The sequence below is a fragment of the Hippopotamus amphibius genome, chromosome 9 (genome assembly GCF_030028045.1).
Source record: "Hippopotamus amphibius kiboko isolate mHipAmp2 chromosome 9, mHipAmp2.hap2, whole genome shotgun sequence".
NCBI lineage: Eukaryota > Metazoa > Chordata > Mammalia > Artiodactyla > Hippopotamidae > Hippopotamus > Hippopotamus amphibius.
In genome coordinates, this window is record NC_080194.1 from 79102793 (window position 1) to 79120182 (window position 17390).

Here is a 17390-nt window from a genome sequence, read left to right on the forward strand (position 1 = left end):
TCCAGGAAGTCTGTTCAGATTGCTCCCTAAAGGAGCAATCTTTTGTGTTTCCAAAACACATAGAGAGCAAAGACCATTCAGTCAACAAATATGTGTTAGCATCTTCTAGGAGCCAGGCCTGAGCTGGCAATACAGCAGTGAGCGAATACCACCCACCCTCCCTCACACAGCCATCTGATTTCTCTTCCTTGGTCTGCTGCTATTCCCCAGCCCCAGCTCCTACAGAACCTTGGCACATGGAAGGCCCTCAAATGCCTTTTCAAGAACTCCCTCAGCCCTCCCCAGATCCTCAACTCTAAGCCATCCCAAGCAAGAAGAGAGAGAATATTTTAAATTACTAAGTAAAAATCAAAGGAGGACAGCACTAGACATGGGAGAAGCCTCAAGCGAGACAGCATCACCCCCCCAACCCCAGGCCTCAGGACCCATCTACTCAGGCCACGCTGGACAGCCATGAGTTCACACACACCCCTGTGTCCGAGTGTGCGAGCAAAGATGCATGCGTACACACACACACAGCATTCGTCACCTCCCCACCTGATGGAAAACCCCAGGACAAAGCTCCTCTCCGACCCTGGGGAGCCTCACCTCCTCCCACCCCTCCTGTCCTGGCACTGGCCCTGTCTAGAGAGCGTCAGGTAAGAGTGGAAACACAGCCCCTTGCTGGCCTGGGGACAGTCACAGGGCCCTGTGGTCCCCATTCTCAGCCTGACTGCAGGATCTGTGCTGAGGGGAATTTACACCACGTTACTTGCTTCTGGGGCTAGCAGAGCCCATCAACTCCAGTAAGAAAAAAAATTACCTAAAAAGAAATAAAGTGTTTTACTCATACGCACAAATACACACACTGAACCCCACCCTGGGAGGCGGTAAAACATTCAAATTTTGGACCCGGCTGACTTCCAGGTCCTTCAGGCCTGGATTTCCTGGAAGATTGTGACCTTGGAAGCCCACATGCCCCACCAGCCCCGCCCGAGGGGCCCCAGAGACCACACAACAGTTGCTCCAGTATCCGAGGCAGACGGAAGCCCGCCTTCCTTGTATCCAAGGGAAAGAGCCTCTCCACGCAGCTTGGGGTTGGAGCTTCGAGGCTGTGTCTTCAAACCTCTGTCCCCCTCACTGCCAGGCGTCCTCCCCTCCCCACCCTCAACCCCGCTCGGGAGTCGGGGTGAGAAGCCTCTGGCCAAGCGTCCATTTTCAGAGGCTGGGGGATGAGTTCACAGTCTGGGTTCCGGGGCCGAGGCAGGGGTTCAGGAAGCAGCCCCATCCTCAGCCCGCACGTGTGCACCTGGGGTAGCACCTTGCCTCTACACCCCGGTCTGCTGTTTAATCCACTCCCGAAACACGGGGAGCCTCGTGTATACGCCTGGCTTGTCCCTCTGCGCACAGCCGTCGCCCCAGCTCACCACGCCGGCCTGGAACATCCGCCCATCCTTCTCCGGGCTGGACAGGGGGCCCCCGGAATCGCCCTGCGGGGAGACCAGGCCTTGGCACCGAGCCCCCGCCAACGCCCCCCCCCCCCGCCCCCACGCCGCCCCCAGCCCCGCCGGCCGCCCCACGGGGCCCACCTGGCAGGCGTCCACGCCGCCGCTGAGGTAGCCCACGCACATCATGCGCGGGGTGACCTGCTCGGGCAGCAGGCGCTCGCACGTGGTCTGGTTGATGACGCGGATCTCGCCCTTCTGCAGGATCAGCGCCCCGGTGCCTGGGGGGCGGGGCGGGACAGAGTGCCGGCAGTCAGTGGAGGGACCCGACCAGCAGAGCCCCCGAAACAGCGCGGATGCCCGTGGCCCGCACGGAGCTGAAACCTGAGGGCACGTCTCCCGGATGGGATGCTGTACGGCCAGACAGAGTGACCAAGCCGCGCTGACCATCTGTCGGGTAAGGAATCCGATACCCACCCTGGGAAGGCGTGTGAGAAAGGGAGGGACAGAAGGACGGCCACGAGGCCCCCCACCCCACAGCGGTTCAGTCGCGGGCAGAACTGTCAGCCCTCCACCACCCAGCCTCCCCCCGGCCCCGCTCACCTCCCTCCTGCGTGTGGCCCCAGCCGGTGACCCAGATGGCCTTGCCGGCGGGGAAGGTATGCGCGGCGTCGGGCAGGCAGATGGGCCGCACGGTGGCGCTGTACTCGACCGGCTGCTCCAGCTGCAGCAGCGCGATGTCGTAGTCGAAGGTGAAGTCATTGAAGAAGGGGTGGGAGATGATGCGCTGCAGCCGGCGCTCCTGCACCCCGGGGACGCTGCGCTGGCTCTGGTCGTGCAGGCCCAGGTAGGCGGTCCACATGCCGTGGTCAGAGTACCTGCAGGGGGCGGGGGCGGGGCGGAAGGGGAGGCCTGAGCGGGCGCCCCCAGCCCCTCGCCCTGCGCCCCGAGTCCTCGCCTCCTTGCCGCCCTCGCCTCCTTGCCGGCCTCTCTCAATACAGTCTTATCTCATTACCAAAAAGATCTCCCTTCTTCTTAATCTACCCTTCCAGGTAAGGAATAACACATCAAAATACTCCTCTAATACAGCGGTGCATACTTTAAGTACCAAATGAGCTGAAAAGTAGATGGAACTTTACCAGGTTCGTGGCTGGTAGCAGGACAGTGCAGCAATTCTGTCTGGAGTATTGGGGGGCTGAACCAGTAAAGACAAGACCCCGGTGTTGTTGGGACTTAGTTTCCCGTGTGGGAAAAGGCAGATACCAACAGGCAGAGGCAGAGGGGAGACCTCTCTGCTGCTGCAGCACCATCAGAGCAGGAAAAGCTCTCTGCTGTTCAAAAAGGTGGCCTCAGAGCAATGGCATCCCCAACAGCAGCCAGAACTTGGCTTCCAACTATCCTTCTCCATGGAAAGGAACCAAGGCTCCTTGGAGAAATGGTTGATTTCAGGTCTGGAGTGAGAAGCGCAGAGTGAACGAGGAATATTTTGTTTTACCAGAAATGAGAGCTGAACAAGGATGGTACCAGTCTGACAAGCTTTCACTAGCACAGATCTAGGTCACCTGGACACTAAAATAAACTATGGGATTAAATCACTGTACATGCTGAACAATATAAGGAGGCGAGGAGAATCCGTGAGTCTACCCTGAGTCTAAACAATAATCTCAAAGTAATTTACAAGAGAAGGAAAGCCATTCTTTACAGAAAAACACCAGCTTGTAAATATAGAAGAAATGACACAACAAGTCACATTCCACACCTACCACAGCAATAACCAATACACGCAAAAAGCATCGACAGGTGCCAAAACCACTGGATAACAAGATATACACACTGATTCAAAGCACCACCCAAAATTACTGGTTCATAACCAATGGGGGAAGTACCTTTATCATGGAGAAACCTGGTGGACACCACCCTAACCAAGTAATCAGACTTTTCTCTAAATCATCCCCACTGATGGGGTATCATGTGCTTCCCGAGGACACATCACCTATGGAATGTTTCCTGACCAAAAAAATATTTACCCTAAGTCTAGTCATGAAACAACAACCAGGAATAGCCAGATCAAGAGACATTCTGAAAAATAACAGCCTGGACTTTTCAAAAACGTAATGCTGTAAAAAAACAAAAATTAAAAGGCTGGGAGAGGGGTTTCCCTGGTGGCCCAGTGGTTAAGAATCTGCCTGCCAATGCAGGGGACACGGGTTCAACTCCTGGGCCAGGAAGATTCCATATGCTGTGGAGCAACTAAGCCCATGTGCCACAACTACTGAGCCTGCTCTCTAGAGCCCTTGAGCCACAACTACTGAGCCCACGTGCCACAACTACTGAAGCCCGCTCACCTAGAGCCCGTGCTCTGCAACAATTGAAGCCACCACACTGAGAAGCCTGCACACCAAGAAGCCCGCACACCACAACGAAGAGTAGCCCCCGCACTCCACAAGTAGAGAAAGCCTACGTGCAGCAACAGATCCAACACAGCCAATAAATAAATAATTAGTTAATTTTTTTTAAAAAGGCTGGGAGAGACTGTTCCAGATTTAAAAGAGACTAGTAAAAATAAATGACTAAAACAAAGCCTATCCCTTGACTGGCTCCTAGATTTTAAAAAACCTATAAAAACTGGGAGCACTGGAGGAATCTGAAATGCAGACCATATGGCAGCTAATAGTGCTATGTCGGTGCGGTCGTTTCTGGACGTGATAACCGTATGGTGGATATGTTGGAGAGTTTCCCTGTTCTTTAGAGACGCTGGCTACTGTCCTTTGGGGAGATGTGCCATGATGGCTGCGCCTCACTCAGAAATGGCTCAGAAAGCGGTATGTGAATGTCTCAGGAAGCACGGCTGAGGAGTGACCCGTGTGCTCGAGCCTGCCAATGAGTCCTGTGTCCGACAGCAGAAGGAATCTGAGGAGACTTCAGTGTCACTCACCAGAGAGGGCCTGGAACTCCCAGAAGACAGAGCAGAGAAGAAGAAGCAGGAAAAGACAAGACAAAACGCGAAAACCTCCACAAGGTCGTGAAGGACCTCTGGGAGAAAAAAGCCCAAAGTTGGTTGTGTTGAGCCGACTGGTGACATCCCTGTGCTACATCGTCACAAGCACATCAGCTGGACAGCAAACACAGAAAGAATCATGACGGCTCAAGCCCTAAGAGGCAACTCAGCGATGGCTTAGACGGTAGCAAAGAAGCACCTACAGAAAAACCCCTGCCATTCCAATGATACCTAAAGCAAAAGGCAGAGGTCGACACAGCCGGCCACGCCAAGCACTCTTCTGGAGGCCAATGTGTTACGTCATCTTATCCCGCAAACAGCCAGTCAAGGTGGTCGTGGGCCACTGTCTGAACCCAGCAACCCATGCTCTTGACCACGTGATGCCACTTCTTGGTCACACCCTAGGATCGCTTGCTAACTCAGAAATGTGTCCAAAGTACGCACACTGCAGATACCGGCACACTTCATCCCTTTGTCAGGAAGGTCTGACTCACCTGGTCCAGTGACAAAACACCCTCACATTTCAACAGCAGACCAGACACCCAGCCCATAAAGGCATTCCTAGCAGCCACTGTTCCTAGCCTTCAGGAGAACTGAAACTCACACACGGGGCCCTTGGCAGTCTGCCCCCCGCACCCTGGCTCTGGCACAGCCCTTAACGTTCGCACATGCGTGCACGTGTGTGTGTGTGTGTGTGTGTGTGTGTGTGTGTGTGTAAGGTACCTTGTCCCCCTACCCTGGGACGTCTGGAACTGCAGGGACGAAGTCTAATTTGGCTTTGTCCCCTGGAACCAATGATAACAATGGGTGTTGAGGGCACTCGTTGGCAGAAGGAAGACTGCTGAGCAGGAGAAGATGAAGGAAAAGGAAGTAAGAAATGAAAAGATGAAGCAAGGGAGACAGGAAGAAGCAGGGCCCGGGAGCGGATGCCTCAGGAAGCCCATGTACACTCTGGCTCACCCTGCAGACAGGGCTGGAAACGGGGACTGCGGTCACTGTGGGGTGCAGAGCGCCCAGGTCTCAGCTTCTCCTCGGAGAACGCCTAGTTCTGGGGCCAGACCAGGAAAACGCAAAATGAGCCTCGAGCACCAGGTAGTGCCAGAAAGCAAGGATGTGGCTCATAAAAACAAAAGAGTCGTGGTATGTCAAAGGGACCCAGGAGCCAGCCTGGAGAGCTCCCAGGGGTCAGCTCTGGAACCATCCAGCGACAGTGAACAACACGGGATTGGATTACAACCCAAAATATAAATATATGCACGAGTCCCTACAAACATAAATAGATGATTAAATAAACACATGGGAGAGAAGGGACGAATCTTTACAGAACAATTCCACACTGACTCACTTGCAGAGAACAGAGTACGGAAGGGGGAAACACTTCCTCGTGGAGAAGGGCTGGCATCACCGTCTTAACCAGGTGACTGACATGAGCGTCACCAGCGATGTCATGCTGGCATCATTCACCTGCTGATATGACGTGACTTTCTCCCAAACACTCACGACCCCCGTCTAATCATGAGAACAACATCAGACACACCCAGATGGGGGTGCTCTACAGGGCCCCTGGCCTCCAGACTGCCCAGGTCATGAAAAACACACAAAGAAAAGACTGAGAAAGCATCCTGGACCAGAGGAGACTGGGGAGACGGGACAAAAGACACAAAGGGGGAACCCGGACGAACCTGTGGGAAGGACGCTGGTGCGAAACTGGTGCCAGGGAGCTGGGGCGGGGGGAGACCCAGAGGCGAGTTCCTAGTAAGGGACCGTGAGTTTCCCGGTGCTGACACGCAGCATGGTAACATCAAGGGAAACTGCGCGAGGGTACAGGGGAATTGTGTCCTTACTTTGCCACTTGTCCACATTCCAAAATGATAAGTTCATTCTAAAAATTCTCAAGTAAGCTCCCATCACCCCAAAAAGAAAGCAGATCACTTCTGCCCCAAGTGGAGTGGAGTGTGACAGTGACCCGGAGACCACCACTGACCCCACCCCTCCAGGCCTCTGCCATCACATCACCCCCCCAGCACGTCACCCCCCCCCCCCGACCGGCCCCAACATCTGGCCTTAGGCCTACTTCGTGCCGTGGGCCCCGTCTGTCCCAAAAGTCCATGGTGGTCTCTCTCTCTTCACAAAAGGGTGACCATGGCACCCTAGGTCCCCTTCTCATGCAGCTGCCTGAGGCAGGAGGGCGGCTGCCGGGCAGGAAGGCCCCAGGGGATAGGGACCCCCTGTGCCCGTGTTGCGTCTCCAGGAGCAAGCTGTCCCCTCAGTCCCCCTCCTGCAGCCAATGGCCAGAGGGGCTGGGAGGGCTGGACCTAAGTCACAAAGAGCCCCGGCCCCAGGCCACCTGCTCCTGATAAGCCTGGCCCTGCCCACCACCCTGAGAGGCCAGCAGGGCCCAGTGACGTGCTTGGTGACCCTCCTCGTGCCGGGCTCGGGTCTGCCGTGGACCTGAGGCTACGAGGGGCTGAGCACCTGCCGTGCACCAGGCACGGGCTCAGTGCTTCAGGCGCACCCCTGCGTTTCCCTCTCACACCTCTCAGCATCGGAATCACAGCGTCACCATCGCACCCAGGAACCTGAGGCCTGAGAAGGTAACTCACCCACAGTGGCCTGGGAACCAGAGCTGGGCCATGAATGCGAGGATCCCAAGGGGTCCCTGCCGTGCAGAGACGGACCGCACCAGCTCTGGAATCCACACACCTGGGCTCCAGTCCAGCTCTGCCACGTAAAAGCTGTACAACCTCAGTCAAATGTCCTTACCTCTCTGATTCTCCATTTCTATAAAACAGACACATTGAGACCTGCCTGCCTGGGCGGTTAGGAGAGGCAATGAGATCCCGCTGGACACGAGGGGCACCCACTAAACACTGTTTAGTGTTTCTGTTTGTTTAGTGTTTAGTTTATTTCTGTTATTACGTTCCATCCTGGGGGGTCTGCCACCCCTGCAGTCCTGGCCCTGCCTCACCGGGGCACGACACACAGACACAGGGCCTTTCCACCCCAGGAAACACAGCGGGGGCGGGGGGGTCCCACTTAGGGTCAGCCCAAGGCCTCCCTGCTCCCGCCTGAGGCACACCTGAATCCTCTGTAGTCGACGAAGCAGTGGGCAGCGGACACCATCCAGCTGGGTGAGATGAGGGAAGCCCCGCACAGGTGGCCCTGGCCCAGGGCGTGGAGGCTCACCTGCCAGGGCCACTCGCCTTGGTCCGCATTCTCGCCCCCAACGACCCGAGACTTCCTGGTGAACGAGCGCATCCCACAGTCTAGGAGGCGCAGAGACGGGCGTCACGGTGGGGCACCTGGCAGCCACCTGGCCCACTCTGTGCCCCCAAATTCAAAACCTTCGTTCCCCACCTCCCTGCTCCTGCACAGATGCTGTTAGGGGCCTTCAGACATCTGCTGGTTTGCTTAGATTTCGTTTGGGTGTCATCTGCCTAGATTTTCTCGTTGCATGCTGAAGGACACAGCTCTCGGAGGGAAGATTCATGGGTGACATGAAGTCACAGAACAGCTGTGGCTCTGCTCACATTTAACCTGCAGCCAGCGCTTCTGAAATACATAAGAGCCTGCAAATTAAAGTATGGGCAGGGTGGGGACAACACCCTGCCAAGGGCTCCAGGAGCTGTGCTCTCTCTCCTCCAGGCAGCATGGGGAAGCCAGGACTTGCCCCTGTGGCCAGGCCTACAGAGCAGGGATCGGCCCAGCACTGAGGCCAGGACACCAACCCTGCCACAGAGGTCCTGACATACTAGTGGCCCTGGCCCTGCCTCCAGATCAGAACTGCCTGTGAGGCAGTGCCCTGGTGCCAATCAGCAAAGTCATCCTTTCCTCCAGGCAGATGCACCTTCTCACCAGGGCAGAGCTGGGTGAGTGAGGCACTGCTGTGATTTCTGCCTCTGTATGTGCCTTGCACAATGAACAACCTACACAACTGTATGCGGCAGCCCTGCTCACCACAGTCCTTCTCATCCGAGCCATCGGCACAGTCCTTCTTCCCATCGCACTCGGGGTTGCCCTTGCTCACACAGAGCCCATCAAGGCAGCGGTATGTGTGTTTGGTGCAGGTGACAGTGCTCACTGCTCAAGGAGAAGGACACAGGGGGAGGGAATCAATTTTTCTGTGGCCCCTGACCTGATGGTCCATCCCCCTCACGCCCCTCTCTCCGGCCTGCCCCACCCATCCACACCCATCCCCTCTCTCCTTCCAGCCTTTCCAGAAGATTTGTCCCCAACCGACACCCTTTCTTGTCACACTCAACGTGCAGGGTGGTTGGTGTGTGTTGCACTGTGGACCCGCTATGTGTGAGCGAGCACGGGAGGCAAGTCTCCGAGGGCAGGGCGCTGGGCCTGGCCTCACCATTGTCGCACGTGGCCTCATCGGACCCGTCCCCACAGTTGTCCTTGCCGTCACACTTCTGGCTCTGCGGGAGGCACTTCCCATTGTTACACCTGAAGTTGTCGGGCAGGCAACCTGGCAAAGCACCAGGGCTCAGCAGGGGCTCTCCGGGCCAAGAGAGCGGCTGCTGGGAGCCCAGCCGGCACCCCCTGCCCCAGCCCCACTTACTGCAGCCCTGCTCATCACTGCCATCCTCGCAGTCCTTGACAGAGTCACAGACCCAGAAGAGGGGCTTGCAGACCTTGCTCATGCACATGAACTGGTAGGTGGTGTTGCATTCTGGAGGGGGCAAGGGGCGGCCGTCAGGCACAAGGCTCGCTCATTACCCACTCTTCCTGGGAGCTGGGGCACCATGCTCCTGGGGACCACGTCCTGCCCAGCTGTGGAAGCTGACTCAGCACTGCCTGCTCCAAAGGGGTCCCCAGGAGCCCGAGGGAAGGCGGCCTGTCGTCCACCCCAGGACGGGAACAACCTACCCCCCACCTCAGGCCTTCCTGCCACGGAGTTGGTGGCAGAAGCCGGGCACAGGACACCCAGGTCTGGCAGCCCCGACTCACGGCAGTTGAGCTCATCACTCTGGTCAGCACAGTCAGCCCAGCCGTCACAGCGCAGCTCCTCCTGGATACACCGCCCCGTCTTACACATGAACCTGCCCGGGCACGCTGCGGGGAGAGGGCAGGCCTGAAGTCCACAGCCCCCACCCCCACCTCCACCACTGGCTCCCCAGCCTCACAGCCAGCCTGAGCACCAGGCAAGACCACCCAGCCCAGCCCAGCCCAGCCCAGCCCAGCCCCAGCACAGAGGAGCAAGGCTGTGGTGGGGGGTCTCCAGGCCCATTGAGCTGCAGCAGGGGGTTCCTACAGCCGGTGGAGGAGGGCCGGTTGAGGTCCGGTCCAGGTCCCTCCTACCCCCCATGACTAAACCTCAAGAAGCCCCAGGCAGAGTGGAGAGAGACTGGAGGGTGTGCACTCAGTTTTACTGTCCCGTGTCCTTGGCCGGCCACGTCCCCGAGCACCACACTCCCCGTCGGCAACTTAGACGAGCAGCAGCTCGGCAGATGGATGACATACGTGTCCCACCCTAGTGTCACACAGCATCACCAGCTTTCTCTAATTCTAGATATTTTCCACATTTCAATGTTTCTGAAATCGGAACGTGTCTGACAACAGATGCCGTCAGGCAGATGAGAAAACTGAGGGGAGGCCATTGTCACTTTCTCTGCACAGGTAGCTTAGTCACTTATCAAAGGGCTTTGTTCATCTAATTACACTTCTGGGGGTGAGCTGCGCAGTTGAATTTGAACTTAAATTTGGATGCTCAAGTGCAGTTAAAGTGTCTTCCAAAAGGCTGAAACAAAAAAAAAAACCACTGTGGATGTGGAAGAACTGGTATTCACAGCAGTGAAATTAAAGGCCATGGAAACTGCCAGATCTCTTCAGTAGAGATCACAGAATTTTCAAGGCTAGGAGTAGTTAGTGTGATGATTCATACTGCAGTATGTTCTAATGTGTCTCAAAAGCATGCTATTAATCTTGCAGGTGCTAAAAGCCCACAGAGACAAGTACAGATTCTCAAAGTGATGCAGAACCAAAGGGACAATGGTCCAAAGGAACTCGGGGGTCCTTGACTTGATGTGCCGCACCCAGGGACCGAAGGGCATGGTGTGTGCCAGCATTCACTGTTGGCCTTTTTTCTTTTCTTTCTTTTAATATTTATTTATTTTTATTTATTTATTTGGTTGTGCCGGGTCTTAGTTGTGCCTCACTGGCTCCTTAGCTGTAGCATGCAGACTCTTAACTGTGGCATGCATGTGAGATCTGTTCCCTGACCAGGTATCAAACCCAGGCCCCCTGCATTGGGAGCTCAGAGTCTTAAGCACTGTGCTACCATGGGAGTCCCACCTTTTTTTCATAAGTGCATCTAAGGTGGCCTTTTTTCCCCTCAAAACGGTACTAGAGTGACTGATGCACATCCTGCAAGCTCTGGTGGCTTAGAGTCAGGAGAGCACAATGCTAACAAGGTGCAGAACAGAGAGCGCGTCCCGGGTCCGCCCTCCAGCCAGGCTCCGCCCGCTGGGCGTGTCACTCACGGTCACTGGCGTCGTAGGACAGGTACTCTGCCAGGAAGCCGGTGTCGGTGTAGGACTGGTCCGAGTGGAAGTGGACAGTGATTTTGCTGCTCTTGCTGCTCACGACAAACTGGGGCATCTCCCCGCAGTATCTGGGGGCGGTAGGCAGCTCAGCGGGAGGAAGGGGGCCCCCCTCCCAGCGCTGGGGCACCCCACCCCCGGCTCTCCCTCCTCTGACACTCACCTCTCCCCGTGGATCTCCACGTAGTCCTTGGAGCAGGAGTTGTGGGGGACGTTGGGCTCCATCAAGAAGAAGGCTTTGAAGCGTACCTTCACGTTTTGGTTGCTGGGCACCTGGGGAGAGAGATGCCGCTGACCGTCTGACCTCTTTCCTGCGCCCAGGGCGGCCCGCGGCGGCCACGGGGCCGGGACCATGGCGGGAGCAGGGCTGCCGGGTTCTTCCCTCTGGCCCACGGGGACGTGCCAGGAGGCACCTGGGCTCCACGCCTGGAAGACCTTCCAGACTTCCAAACAGCGAGACACTATTATGTTACGAAAGAAGGCTGGAAAGTCCTCCCACATCATCGACTGGACGGCGTGCGAGGCAGTCCCATCTGCAAGACGCCCATCTCCTGCGTCCAGCAAGCGCACCCTCTGTGCGTCTCTCATTCTCTGACCTCATCCCGACAGCTCCTCTAAGAGGCCAGTGCCCTTGCTCTCATGTTACCCAGAGCGAGCAGCGTCCCAGGCGCAGGTACCTCCGTTAGGCACCGGCCAGTAAGAGAGTTTGAGCCCGGGTCTGCTGGACGCCGCCCGAAACTGCCCCACCTGCAGCCTGCACACGCGCACCTTCGGGGAGGCGGAAGATGCTCCTCACACTCTCTCCTGCCGTCCTGGAGCACCCCTCCCCCTCCCCCCTTCTCTAACCTCCCCCCACAGCTCCTACCTCGATGTTCCAGGTGCAGTCAATGTTGGGCGGGTAGTGGCCTGGATAGTAGGGGCTGCTAAATGTCCCCTGGGATGCACGGAGGTCGCCTCCACAACCTAAAAGGGAGGGCAGGCGGAGGGCGTGAGGACTGAGGACCCAGGCAGGCTGAGCACCCTGAGGAGCCGGCTAGCTTCCCTTAAGCTCCTGCCTGGGCACCAGCCGCTCCACAGCCAGGAGGGCCTGAGCGTCAAACCCTGTGGCCCAGAGGCCTGTCCCCTCCTGGGCCGCCCCTTACTGCTCATCCGGGGCAGCTGGAAGAACACGGCCTCGAAGCCGGGGTGCCGGCGCTCGGTGTTGGTCACCAGCGTGACGAGCAGGACGTTCTGGGAGGAGAGGAAGGTCAGGTTGTAGGAGGGAGGGTAGGAGCCACACAGCCTGCGGGGCAGAAGGGTGGGCGTTACGGGAGCACAGAACCCAGCAGGGGGCCGAGGGTGGGGTCCAAAAGCCCTCCCGACACAGGCAACCAGCCACCTGAGTAAGGATCTCTTCATAAGACTATCTCTGTCTATAACAGCAAAAACTCAGAAACACTGAATGCCTAACAATAGAGGAATCATTAAACATGCTGTGGACCAAATAATAATAACAGCAGCAGTAACAGCATCAACTACTAACACTTATTAAGAACACGCCAGGAGGACTTCTCTGGTGGCGCAGTGGTTAAGAATCCGCCTGCCAATGCAGGGGACATGGGTTCAAGCCCTGGTCCAGGAAGATTCCACATGCCACGGAGCAACTAAGCCCATGCACCACAACTACTGAGCCTGTGCTCTAGAGCCCATGAGCCACAACTATTGAGCCCATGTGCCACAACTACTGAAGCCTGCACGCCTACAGCCTGTGCTCCACAATAAGAGAAGCCACTGCAATGAGAAGCCTGCACACCACAAAGAGTAGCCCCCATGTGCAGCAATGAGGATCCAATGCAGCCAATAAATAAATTTATTTAACAAAACAAAAACCATGCTAGACACTGTCCTTAGTGCTTCTGTATCTATTAACTCAGGTATTCGTCTCAATAACCATTAAATACTATTATCCCCACTTTACAGAGAAGGAAACAGAGGCAAAACAGGTGAAATAACTTGCCCAAGATTGCACAGTTAATAAGTGGCAGGTCCAAATGAAAAGACAACCCACAGAATGGGAGAAAATATTTGCAAGTGCTGTGACTGACAAGGAATTAATCTCCAAAATACAAACAACTCATGCAGCTCAGTACCAAAAAAACGCAAACAACCCAATCAAAAAATGGGCAGAAGATCGAAATAGACATTTCTCCAAAGAAGACATACAGATGGCCAAAAAGCACATGAAAGGATGCTCAACACTGGTAATTATTAGAGAAATGCAAATCAAAACCACAATGAGGTACCACCTGTCACTGATCAGAATGGCCACCATCAAAAAGTCCACAAATAATAAATTCTGGAGAGGGTGGGGAGAAAAGGGAAGCCTCCTACACTGTTGGTGGGAATGCAAATTGGTCCAGCTGCTACAGAGAACAATATGGAGGTTCCTTAAAAAACTAAAAACAGAGCTACCATATGATCCAGCAATCCCACTCCTGGGCATATACCCAGAGAAAACCAGAATTTGAAAAGGTATATGCACCCCAATGTTCATTGTAGCACTATTTACAATAGCTACGACATGGAAGCCACCTAAATGTCCATCAACAGATGAATGGATAAAGAAGATGTGGTACATATATATGATGGAATATTACTCAGCCATAAAAAAAGAATGCAAATAATGCCATTTGTAGTAACATGGATGGACCTAGAGATTATCACTCTAAGTGAAGTCAGACAGAGAAAGACAAATATCATATGATATCACATGTGAAATCTAAAAAAAAAAATGATACAAATGAACTTATTTACAAAACAGAAACAGACTCCCAGACACAGTAAATAAGCTTATGGTTACCAAAGGGAAAGAGGGGAGGGATAAAGTAAGAAGTCTGAATTAACATGAACATATACACACTAGTATGCGTATATATAAAATAATCAATAAGGACCTACTGAATAGCACAGGGGACTCTGGTCAATATTCTGTAATAACGTATATGGGAAAAGAATCTGAAAAAGAATAGATATAAATATATGTATAACTGAATCACTCTGCTATACACCTGAAACTAACACAACACTGTATATCAACTACACTCCAATATACAGTAAAAAATAAAATAAAAATAAAAATTTTTTTAAATTTAAATGAGTGAATAAGTAAATAAATGGAGAAAAGAAATCTCCTCCTCCTCAAGAAAAAAGTGACAGACCTGAAATTCAGCACTCGGGCCCCGGAGCCCTCACATCTAACAAGTGTGTCACGTGCACTAACCAATGGCATGGCCTGCAGCCATTACCAGTGACAGTCAGAGACGTGCTCCTCAACCTGGGAAGATCATCACAACATACTCCATCTTTACAAAGCACAGAACGAAACCAACTCTACCATATAATCCTACTTTTAAATAAATACACGGACACACACAGAGCAAAAAAATCTGCAAGAATGTACAACCCAAATTTAACAGTGATTATTTCCAGATAGACAGATCACGAGTGGTGTCCGTCCTCTTTGTGCATGTCTGTTCTCCACTCTGCCTCACAGCTCCAGGTAGTCATTTGTTGTACAGCCAACCAGTTAGAGAAAGAGAAAGAAACCCTGCACAAAAAGGGTGTTTAGACGGAAGCCCTGGCTGCGAAGTTGTGGCTGCAGATGGCTCTCTCTTGGTTTTGCCTGAAGTTTAGCCCCTTATTAATCAGGAAATGTCTGCCCAGCTCATTTCCACAGACAGCAGTCAAAGACTCCGGTCCACTGAGTCGGGGGCAGCAGGGGGAGCTGCGTGGAGGCAGGTCACCCCCACCCGCAGCCTCTGAGTCTCCTTGGCACCCTCAGCAGGTGTAGTATACCTTTGTTTAATTGAAGTATAGTTGATTTACGTTTCAAGTGCACAGCAAAGTGATTCAGTTATACATACATACTCTTTCAGATATTGTCCATTGTAGGTTATTATAAGATATTGAATATAGTTCTCTGTGCTATCCAGTAGTCCTTGTTTATCTATTTTATATATAGTAGTGTGTATCTGCTATATTATGCCTTTTTATTTCCTATAATCCTGATGCTTTGATACCTGGGCCTTGCTGACCCTGGAAAGGCAGCCCCTCGCCACCACCTCCAGGGCAAGCCAATCCCTAGGGACAGTAAAGACTCAGGCAATACGGGGATATGTGTATAAAAACAGATGATTGAACTTTGTGTACCCCCCAAAAAATAATAAATAAATAAATAAAATTAAAAAAAAAAAAAAAAAAAAAGACTCAGGCCAGATTTTCACGTGCAGACTAACCAATCCAGAGCCCACACCCAACACCTTCTCTGTGGGGCTCTCCTGCTCCAGGCCACTCTACCTGCCCTAATCACCCAGGTACCAGACAACTGGAGACAGCCTTAGGCTCCAGAGCCTGCTGGAGTTATTCAAACCAGCCAATCCTAAGGTGCTACCCTGCCTTGCCTCGCCTTTCCTGCAGAATCCACAACAAAGGCTCTTGCCCACATTTTCCTCCAGCCCCCTCTGCCTCCTGACCGACCCTGGTGCTTCCCCATACAGCCCTGCATGGCCCCTCCTCTCAGGAACTGTGAGTAACAAACTGTCCTTTCAATAGCAGTCGTCTCCTATCTGTTGGCCTCACCATTGCTGAATAACAACAAAACCTTCATTTACAACAGCAGGCGAGGGAATTCCCTGGTAGTCCAGTGGTTAGGACTTGGCACTTTCACTGCCATGGCCTGGGTTCAATCCCTGGTTGGGGAACTAAGATCCCACAAGCCTTGTAGTGCAGCCAAAAAAAAAAAAAAGCAACAGCAGGTGGCACCTTCACTCCTGCAGGTAAAGGACAGGTAAAGGAGCACCCTGCTCACCAGTATCTAGGGACCCATGGGCCTCCAGCATCCTTGCCGAGGCTGACAGTCACCTCTGAGATGCTCCCCTGCATCTCGTGCTGAGGACCATGCCAAGCCTGCTCTCTGCTGCCTGCCAGTTGGCAGTGGCCTGAACTTCCAACCTCCACTGCAGTCATTCTGGAGGCCCAGCCTGCCAAGGGCAGCTGCCAGGCTCCCACTGCCCATCTCCACTCGCCAAGGACACTCACTGCACCACGGCCCGGGGTTCCACTGGGCTCAAGGTGTCATACACCATGACCAGGTCACTGCCACGTTCGTCGCAGGTTGAGATGTCGAAACTGCGGAAGGTGAGGCTCAGTGCAGAGTCGGCATCCCCCCGCAGGGTCCACTGGCAGCGGGCATGAGACGGGTAGGGGCTGTCGGGGAAGCCGGGTGTGGTGAAGCGGGTTGGCTCACTGCCTCGGGCATGCAGGGCAAAGCTGCAGCTGTCTGTGTGGGGCAAGAGGACACAGGGCAGAGCTGGGCAGGGCCAGGAGAGGGGAAGGGAGCAACCAGGACCCTCACCCGGGATGAGGGGAGGCAGCCAGGCCCGGCCCCTCTGAGGTGTCCCAGCCTGCTCTGGACCCAAGAGAGACTGGGAAGGGGGCTTCTCATGGCCTGGGAGAGGCAGAGGGAAGTCCTGGCCATCGCCACCATGTGACTTTGGGGGCCCCTCTTGACGGAAGGGGCATCTGGCCACATCTTCCCTCTTCTCCTTTGGGAGGAAGGTGGATACTTACTGTCCTGGGTGCTCTGTACTGTTCTGGGGTCAGTGGCTGAAGAACAAGAGGGAGAAGAAAGCATTTACTGATACCTCTATTTCCTTATTCCTGCTTCCTTATTCCCTAAAGGGAGGTGCCTGGCCAGCAGGCAGTCTCCTCTCCTGGGCTCGGGCTCCCCACCACGGTCCAGGGCCTGGCCCCGCTCCAGGCCAGACAAATGCCCACCCCGGTGCCCCTGCACTCACGAAAGGCCACCACCGAAGTCAGCATGAAGGAGCTCATGGCGCGGGCGCGGGGCGGCAGTGTGACCACGTGCTCCTCCGCCATGGCTTGCTCGGCCTCCTCCACCAAGTACTTGGGTATGCTGAACTCCGACCAGTAGTAGGCGATGATGCTGCCCTCGCTGGGGAGAGAGGGGAGAGCCTGAGCCACTGGGGCCCACACCCTCCCAGGTGCCCACTGAAGATGGGGCAGGATTAAGAGCCTCCCAAAGGCCTCACCAAGAGACCTTTGCCTGGCTTGTCCCGTCCCCAGGCTTTTGTCCACGCATCCACCTGCTGCTCCCCTGAGCCAGAGGCCTGGGCCCTCTACTCTCACAGCCTCACACCCAACCAGACATGCTGTGTTGGGGGGGTTACAGCTCAGGCTCAGGAGTGGAAAAAATCTGGATGGAGTCTGGGTTCTACCTCTAGCTTGGGCACACTGACTGATAGCTTCTTGAGTCTGTTTCCTGAACTTGAAAAGGGCTGACAATGCCACCTGCCACACAGCATCCGTAAAGATTAAATTAGACTAGCAAAAGCCAAAGTACTTTTGAGATAAAGTCAGAAC

The 17390-nt window shown here is 54.4% G+C and overlaps 1 protein-coding gene and 1 non-coding gene across 4 annotated transcripts in view; one reads left to right on the forward strand and one right to left on the reverse strand.

The window, feature by feature from the left end:
- Positions 1–807: 807 nt before the first annotated feature.
- Positions 808–17390, reverse strand: part of ST14 (ST14 transmembrane serine protease matriptase) — a 43463-nt gene continuing 26880 nt past the window's right edge. For 2 of the 3 annotated variants that reach the window (XM_057749696.1, XM_057749698.1), the window contains 15 exons: positions 16805–16962; positions 16578–16613; positions 16047–16287; positions 12113–12252; positions 11836–11933; positions 11134–11243; positions 10911–11041; positions 9379–9483; positions 8990–9100; positions 8783–8896; positions 8380–8502; positions 7502–7688; positions 2028–2302; positions 1569–1705; positions 808–1469 (listed from right to left, as the gene is read on the reverse strand). In XM_057749696.1, the coding sequence (XP_057605679.1) occupies positions 1308–1469; positions 1569–1705; positions 2028–2302; positions 7502–7688; positions 8380–8502; positions 8783–8896; positions 8990–9100; positions 9379–9483; positions 10911–11041; positions 11134–11243; positions 11836–11933; positions 12113–12252; positions 16047–16287; positions 16578–16613; positions 16805–16962 (2128 nt within the window). In that variant the 3' untranslated portion in view covers positions 808–1307. The remainder of the gene's footprint in view (positions 1470–1568; positions 1706–2027; positions 2303–7501; positions 7689–8379; positions 8503–8782; positions 8897–8989; positions 9101–9378; positions 9484–10910; positions 11042–11133; positions 11244–11835; positions 11934–12112; positions 12253–16046; positions 16288–16577; positions 16614–16804; positions 16963–17390) is intronic. The other variant, XM_057749697.1, reaches the window with a different exon arrangement.
- TRNAE-UUC (transfer RNA glutamic acid (anticodon UUC)) lies at positions 15638–15709 on the forward strand. The gene has a single exon. It is a non-coding gene; the product is annotated as a tRNA-Glu (tRNA).